Source organism: Magnolia sinica, chromosome 12 (assembly GCF_029962835.1).
Source record: "Magnolia sinica isolate HGM2019 chromosome 12, MsV1, whole genome shotgun sequence".
NCBI lineage: Eukaryota > Viridiplantae > Streptophyta > Magnoliopsida > Magnoliales > Magnoliaceae > Magnolia > Magnolia sinica.
Genome location: NC_080584.1, coordinates 84,427,016 through 84,435,849, shown reverse-complemented (window position 1 = coordinate 84,435,849; position 8,834 = coordinate 84,427,016). Strand labels below are relative to the sequence as shown.

The 8,834-nt window shown below is 37.7% G+C and overlaps 1 protein-coding gene across 1 annotated transcript; it reads left to right on the top strand.

Annotated features, from left to right (window-relative positions):
• Positions 1-822: 822 nt before the first annotated feature.
• Positions 823-8,205, top strand: LOC131220352 (probable 2' cyclic ADP-D-ribose synthase BdTIR). Its single transcript, XM_058215296.1, has 4 exons — positions 823-1,277; positions 1,561-1,629; positions 7,941-7,964; positions 8,094-8,205. The coding sequence occupies exons 1-4, from the start codon at positions 823-825 to the stop codon at positions 8,203-8,205; spliced, it is 660 nt and encodes a 219-aa protein (XP_058071279.1).
• Positions 8,206-8,834: the final 629 nt, after the last annotated feature.

The window sequence follows — 8,834 nt, the reverse complement described above, 5'->3', positions numbered from 1 at the left end:
TTCAATGTCTCCGTCCGACTTTCCAGAAATTGGAAAATGTTGAAACGTTCGCCGCACCAGTGATACTCAGAAGCTGTGACTGTATTCGTCTTCTTTGAGATTTGAAAATGAAGACTCTTAAGGCTGAAAGGGCCGTAGATAATTTATTTGTCGGTCCACCTACAAAGCCCCCACATCATTTCTATCCGCTTTCTCAGTTGGATGCGTGTTGATAGGCCCAATCCAGGCAATGGAATCAAAGCCCCACCAAATCGAGGGTCGTCGAGAGGCTGTGGATGTTGAAAATTCTCGTCACTACGAGAGGAAAGTACGAAAAACGTACGAAGAGGTAGACATGAGAAAAGGCGCCACTTTCAGAGCTTTTTGCACATGTCAAACCCCCCCCCCCCCCCCCCCCTACATTCCTGGCATTTCATTCGTTCCATCGTGTTTGAAGCGTTTCCGTTAGCTTAGAACTTTCATTCGATGGTCAAAACATGTTCTTATTTTAATTATTTATTTTATGTTTCTCTCTCTTCTCTCTGCAGGCATCCACCGAAATACGCCTCATGACGGTTTGAAATCTTGAAATTCGAGCCTCTCTCTCTCTCTCTATTAAAATTCAAGGCAAGAACAAACGCACGTCTCTTTCTCTCTAAATACATATGGATATAAATACCAGAACTACATTTTGTCACCCTCCATATTCGAAAGAAAACTACAAAGCAATCTCCTCCTCACAAAGAAGGCCACCCTCTATATTGGAAAGAAACTACAAAACACCTTTCCTCCTCACAAACAAGTAAGGAAAAACAAGGAAAAAACCCCACGTATTACAAAACAATGTCCATGCCAAGGTTTCTATCTCACCAAATCTCATCACCTCTTCGGCGAGCCTGCGACGTCTTTATAAACCACCGTGGTGTTGACACCAAGAAGACTGTTGCTGGATTGCTTTACCACCGTCTCTCCCAACTCAACATCAATGCTTTCTTGGATAGTAAAAGCATGCAACCTGGCGATAGGTTATACGAGAGCATTGGCTCAGCGATCCGGAAATCTAAGATTGGGGTCGTCGTCTTCTCCCCTCGTTACTGTGATTCTTATTTCTGCCTACATGAGTTGGCGCTTTTGGTTGATCAGAAAAAGAAGCTCATTCCAATCTTCTGCGACGTCAAACCATCAGAGCTTCAGATCATGGCCTATGAAAAGTCCACACCCAAAGAGCTGGTGAGGTTTAGGAAGGCACTGGAAGAAGCTAGGTATACAGTTGGGTTTGTGTTTGATTCTCAGAACGGGTAACGACTTAAGTTTCTTTCACTTCTTCATCTCACAAATCATAGTAATCTCTTCACATATAAAACATTCTTAAAATAAAAATACTCAAAATTTTTATTTCTTGTGGGACCTAAAGTGCTATTATCGTTCATTGGATTTCTTCTTACAAAATGATTGTGTCACGACAATGACAGACCCCAATTTGAAAAATGAGAGTTTTCTCCCAAAATGATGCCTCATCCAATACAAATATATACATTGTCTAACATTCAAATGTTTCTCTTTGTTTTTGTGGGTGTTTAGGAATTGGTCGGACCTTGTGACAAATGTCTCGGACATCATCGTGAAGAGCCTGAATGAACAGGAAGGACACTGATGAGAAGATCAGAACTGCAAATAAAACCTTTTTTTAATTTTTTTATTTTTTATTTTTATAATCCAATTCATCTGATCATAGATTGAATGCAAATACAACATTTACTATTCTTTAAAGAACAACTTTCTATAGAATTTGTAACTTGTCGACACCATATGTACATGTAATAATGGAGTCGCATGTTACACAAAATGTATATGATTGCTAATAAAATTCTTTTTACAGAAAAGACAAACCATTCTTTTGTATTTGATTGTTAGTTTTTTTTTTTTTTAAAGAGCATCTATCTAAGATGCTGATTGTTTATTTGATTATAGCAGGTCCATGACTTTATATGTATGTTCTTCACCAAGAGATAAATAATATCTGTGTTTGGTATGTTCTAGAGCACTTCTACTTTGTAGTGCAAGTGAATTCAAATCCTAAATTTCATTCTGACACATTCCAATGAAAATTCAAAGTTTTTGGGAGCATGAGGTTTGGAATTTAAACCCTATATTTTAATTTTAGAGGAGGTTTTGCATTGAAGGATGTTGAATGGTAAATAACCGAAACATGGAATGTGGGATGGTGGATCCAAATGGTCCATCCAGTGGGTTGCTGCCATGAACAGCCTGTATGTGGACATGATATCCTATACATATAGATTGTGGCCATTGAGTAGATATGGGTGAGATTAAAATGCATTCAAAGGAGAAATCGATGGCCTTGATCATCCGTTTGATTTGACTTTCTAGCGAGGGTGGATGATCCACTGAATGGACGGATAAGATCCACCTGGGTTATATGCAAACTGCTAATAGCCATCAAATGCTAGGGAACCTGAGCTGAATGCAGCTCATAGATTGGTCTTATCCGGGCATCCGACACAACCGGACGTCAGTTTCTTCTCTAGTTGAATGGACGTTACCGAGCTTAATGCACGTAGTGCTTGGGACACCAATCCCATTTAACACTTCTCAAGCTCTGTGGGCCCCACATTGTTGGTTTTTCTGATATCTACTTCGTACATCAAGTGAGCCTCTATATTCTATTTCTTGGGTCTAAAAATCAGTAGAATCCACAACAAAACTGGGCCACATCACAGGGAGGATGCTGACCATAGGTTTGTGTGTTCCATCAAACTATATCATCAGTTGCGGCTCACCATTATGATGGGACACCAAAACTCAGTCTGATCCACCAAATTAAATTCAGGCGGGTCACACAGTGCAAACTTTGAGGTTTTACATGTGATTTTACACTGTTCTCAAAGGTGGGGTCCACCTTAGTTTTTTTACAGCTAATTTTTGAGGGGTTTAGTGAATAGAAGGGAAGCACATGATGGACGGAGTGGATATCACACGCACAACAGAGAGGGCCCCATTACTCGTGCGATGTACAGGCTCCGTACATGAGGCTGTAGACGATTCTGGTCCCAATCAAAAATAGCTGACAATGTGGAGCTCGACGCTCCACGTCACTACGTTCATTGTCATTTAGCGGAACAGAGAGGATGTTATTGAAATCGGAATGCGTACGATATAACACAGCAGAAATATCGGTACTATGTATACGTTACAAAACTCTGTAGGCTCCACAAAGGTATATGTGTTTTATCCATGCCGTCCATCCATTGTTCTAGATCATTTTAAGGCATGATACGAAAAATGAGGCAGATCCAAATCACAAGGGGACTACAGTGCACCACAGGAAACAGTGGGGTTTAAATGCCTATCATTGAAAACTTATTAAGAGCCGCATAAGTATTGGATCAAGTTGATATATGTGTTTACCTTCGTTCTTGTGAACTTATGAATAGGTTGGATGGAAAATAAATATCATGGTTGACACTAGGAAGATTTCAACGGTGGGCGTCATTATCTCCACTGCTTCCTTTGATGTGGTCCACTTGAGAGTTGAATTTGCCTCATTTTAATTTAATGCTCTAAAATGATCTTGAAAAATGAATGGAAGGTGTGGATAAACACATACATCATGGTGGAGCCCACAGTGCTCTTCAACGTATACACATTCTCAAGTCGGTGCTGTATTCTACACCGCGAGTCCGAGCAATTGAAAAAGGACGTGACTGTCCCCTGTAAACCCAAGCGTCCACAGTTCCCTGTAACCCGTAACTTTGTGGGGGTTCACTGTGATGTCTGTATTAAATCCACTCCATTCATCCGTTTCTATAAATCATTTTATATCATAATACCAAGAAAGAAACCAATCCAGAAATCAAATGGGACACACCACAGGAAACAAAGTGGATGGAAACATCCACAGTTGAAACCTTTCTCTATCTATCTGTGATGTTGATATTCCATCCAACCCGTTCATAAGGTGATACTCATCTGGACCAAGGAAAAACACAAATATTATGTCTCGATCCAAAATTTCTTTGGACCCCCGAGAAGGTGTCAATGGTGGATGCTCAAAGAAATTAAGGTGGGTCCCACAGGGCTTGGGTTTACAGGCTAAAGTCAGACCCATGCTATCATATTCTTTGGAATTGAAATTGATTCGAATCTCCCTCGATAGTTCCTATGCAAAGGGGCCCATATAAATAATGGAGAGAAGAAAAAAAAAGAAAAAAAAAAAGAAGTAAGAGTTACGGACGCAGACAGCACCGTTATTCTCACGAACGTGTCAAGGCATGTGAGCCCCATCTTGAAGATGACCTGTGACAAAATCAATGGTCAGCAAATTAATGATCTACCCGACGCACAAGTTCCTTCACATGAAGATCGACCAATTCATTTCATTATATTAATCACGTTTTACATGCTCCCCTCTAAAAGGTAGGTAATGTGCCAAAATTAAAAATATAAAAATATAAAAAATATATATATAAAAAAACACACTTGGGTTATGATCCTGACCTTTGATTTTCTTATAAGTTGAATAAATGACACCGAAAATTTTTCTCTTCAAAATCCTACGTTCAGTGTCGGCCCATACAGTATATATAGCATCCGACACATGAATGGCTTAGATCATAGTTTACAGATAAAAAAAAATGAAATAAAATAAAATCTAATTACTTGATCATAAATGGCGGACTCGAGTATTTTTCATCAAGACAAGGTTAACTGGTCAGGTTGAGGTGACTCAGATAATTCGATGAGTCTTCACTACTATTCCTATTTGCTGTCCATCTCGCGTCTATTTTTATTCCATCCTATCCATCGCTTCATATGCAATGGGATGGTTCGTTTCAACCGAGATAGGCTTTGGTACTCTGCCAAAGTGTAATGGCTGATACTCAGGCATTTAAAAAAAAATTGTGGACATGGCACATAACTCACTGGAAATAAATCTTCAAATTGTGGGATTCAATACATATGAGATTCCTACCTGACTGATCGGTAGATATTTGATTGACGGCTGAAATGCCTAATAACAAGAGGCCGGCATGATCATCCAAATGCTCTGATTTTGATAAAATGAACTATACTGTGAGTGTCCCACAAATTGGACGGCTCATATATGTGGTGCACATATACGACTATCCAAACCACTCAAATAGTCGTCTAATCGTTTTATTTTTGACATGAGCCATAACCCCCAACCCTAAGTACATACATAAGCAAGGTTTGCTAGGATTATTTCTACTACTGCAGAAGCAAACACGTCTTCTTTTCTCTTTAGCTCTAAATACATTTCCTCCGTGGCTTAACACAGTAATTGATGAGTCAACTCAGCATGCAACTCAGTGAGTTAACTCAGCATGCAACTTAGTGAGTCAAATCAAAACCCTAACTTAGTGAGTTTATAAACTCAATAAAAACTTATAAAAAAAAAAAAAAAAACATTCCCGGTAAGTTAGAACTAAAAATCAAAGCCCGCAAAAAGACTGCGTTGAATGAGTTCAGGTTGCACACAAAACTCATTAGGCTTGTCCTATCCTGAAGGAGGTTCGCTATGTATGTAGCCTTAGTTAAGAGGGGGAAAAATAACTCTTTTAAGGATGACATATCCAATTTGTAGGTCAGCCTCGTTGGAATAAAAATTTAATTTGATCGGTTCTCGAATTTCCTGATTATAAAATATTCCAACACTTTCTTGAGGAGAGTGTATGGTACCATTAAAATTTATTAAAAGAAAAGGAAAATTAATCAAAGAGATGAGAGCCTCACCTATCCCCTCAAGAGAGAACTATAATGTTTTGGATGCTCCAGTTTCTGGAATTACAGTTTTATATATATATATATATATATATATATATATATATATATATATATATATATGAGAAAAGGTTCCATGCTATTGAGCTCATGGGAACTCCCCATGGGGTTGAGCTGTGTGCGCCCCACCATGATATATGTCGAACATCAACACCATGCATTTAAGATTTGAATTGATCATCTGCATACATTTAAATATAAATCATTATATATTTGGACATACATCCATAAACTTAAGATTTACCAATGATTTTGGTCCACTTCCATGCATACATATACCATCCACACGCATGCTAGTATATTGGAATCGTGGAATGTCCAATTTTCCACTGGGTCGTCTGAACGATATTGCTCTTGATTATACAAAGAAAAGCTCCAACCATTGATCCAAACCGTCTATCACATAGCCCCAACTTTGAGTAATTGCATAGGAAAATGAGCTGTCTGTACTCTTGTTTTTCCAAAGAAAGGAGGGCCATGCATGCCCCTGTAAAATGAGCTGTCTGTACTGACCATACTCAGAAAGATCAATGATCTAGACCATCGACTACCACGTGTTTCCGACCTTTAATTTTGAATCTCTTAAAACAACACTTGTATAATGATCCTACCCACCCAGTCAACAGCTAGGAAAATGAAAATCCAAATCAATCATACTAATATGATCAGATCATTAATCTAGATAATCCATCAGTTGGGTCATGGGTTTGGTTGTCCAACCCTTGAAAAATCACTTTGGTCATATGATCCTGACCAAACAATCAATAGATAGAGAAACAGGAACAGGCTTTTAATATATAGACTAAAATAATTTGATAACTGATTTAGATGGACCATCACAAAGTTCCAACCTTTGGTTGTCTATCCATTTCAATAGCTAACCTTGATCTGTTGGTCCTTATTGTCCAATTAATAGCTATGAAAATGGATTATTTGTATTTTTTATATTAGAAATGATATAATCATTAATCTAGATCATCCATCATATTCGTCTGACCTTAGTTGGACAAATATCGACCCTTAATGATTTGGGCCATGCACTCATACATGAAACAGGACCTAAAACATTTCAGATCCGTCCGATCACTGAACCACCTACATTATAGTGCATCCTATTGAGCATCTTGGATCTTGTCATGCATCTCATATTAGCATGTGGAGTAGACCCCAGTGTTTGGGATGTCGACAATATCATCACTGATTTGAAAGCCCGCTAATAAAAGAACAAAAAATTTCCATTTTTGCGAATAGTATCAAGATATGTTGGCATGTATGAGCCATATCATAATGTTTAAAAGTTATTTGCTATGTAATAGAAGTAGTATCTACGGTATTATTGATACATGTGATGATCAACACCCCTTTCAAAAAGTTAATAGAAAAAATAATCCAAAAATCATCAAATTTTTTTTTTTTCTTTCTTATTTCGTCCACTTCTAATCCCTGCAAAGTTAAATCTGGCTAAATCCTTCCAATTATTTGGATGAAAAACCATTAGTCAAAATTAAAATTGGACCGGAAGTGGGTTTGATTTCTAAATGGTGAGCTTCTTCTTCTTCTTTTTTCAAAATTCATTTTTCTTGTGTAAATCATTCAGAATGAATACAAATAATATAGAAATTTGTGATTTTGCAAGTTTTGCATAATTATAAATTTCAACTTCCATTTTAAAGATTTGGGAGAAATGGGAGAAATTGCAAATTTTATTTTTTTTGTCTTTTCCATTTCAGCCATTTAAATTATAATTAGGCAATAGAAATATCACATTAAAAGTGTCGAAGGAAGCTGGTCTATAGATTCATGAAAGTTTGAATTTTTTTTTTAAAGTATATATTTACAATTAAAAATAATGGAAATAATTCCTTTGAACAAATTTAATTTGATCCATGGTTGATCAGCTTTAATTTACAAGTGTTTAAGAATGTTGGTTGATATTAATATCATCCATACTGCAAATTTGTTTATATGAAAAAAAAAAAAACAGAGAAATTAAATAAAATATGAAAATTTCTCAATTTCACTGATTTCACCATGCTACATTCATTAATTGGAGCCTTTAATTGGTGCGCTTATCGATGCCACATGTCCTACGGTCCATTTGCCAGGCCTTCGCTAAGAAAGAAAATAGAAAAGAAATTAAAACACTTGCGAAGACAGGGGAGGTGAGGTATTCTACTAATGGGGCTTAGTTTGGTTAGCCCGTGCACCAAAAATCCTCTACATTGGAAGATTCTGGCTATAGAATTTTTATCGTGTTTCCTTTTGAATGTGAACCATTTTCACATTTTCAGTTTCATCGTCTATTTGTTCGGTTATCTATTGAAGGCTTGGGATTTTTACATGTGGAACATTTTGGTTGATGGGCCAAATTGGGCGTTGGCTATCAATGATTTGAATAACTGAAGAACCCCACTTGTACAACCTTTGTATATTCGCCACAGAGTGGCATGCTCCTACCCTTCTAAAAAAACAAAGAAAAAAAGAACAGAGAGAGAGAGAGAGAGAGAGAGAGAGAGAGAGAGAGATCTAACAATTCAACAATTTAAGTTTCTTTCTCACAGGATCTCTTTTTTGGGTTGGTTACAGAATATTACAAAAAAGGAAATCAGTAGACAAGAAGAGACACTAAAAGGTCTTCTGCTTTTATCAACCAAATCAATGAGAGAGAGAGAGAGAGAGAGAGAGAGGAGGAGGAGGAGGAGGAGGAGGAGGAGGAGGAGGAAAAACTAATAGGGAAAGAGGAAAGAAGAGGAGAAGGGAAGGTAGGAAGTGAGAACAAAGGAAGGGGTGCCTCTGAGGATCCTGAACAGAGCAGCTCCCATAACTTCAGCCATCTCTCCTGCAAATCTCACTAGCATTGGCCTTATGTAGACTCCCCACAACCCAAATGCTGTCAGCAGTATTTCTACTCCAAAGCTCATCTCTCTTCCTCCTCCCATTCACACACGAACTTCCTCTCTCTCTCTCTCTCTCTCTCTCTCTCTCTCAATCTAAGATAGGCTCTGTGATATTAGATATGTTTTCCAGAAAGC

Bases quoted from the DNA above. Each gene is read 5' to 3' on its own strand.
- LOC131220352 (XM_058215296.1), top strand. From the start codon at position 823: ATGTCCATGCCAAGGTTTCTATCTCACCAAATCTCATCACCTCTTCGG. The intron at 1,278-1,560 runs GTAACGACTTAA...GTGGGTGTTTAG, and splicing joins GTGTTTGATTCTCAGAACGG to GAATTGGTCGGACCTTGTGA. The intron at 1,630-7,940 runs CTGATGAGAAGA...AGAAAAGAAATT, and splicing joins CTGAATGAACAGGAAGGACA to AAAACACTTGCGAAGACAGG.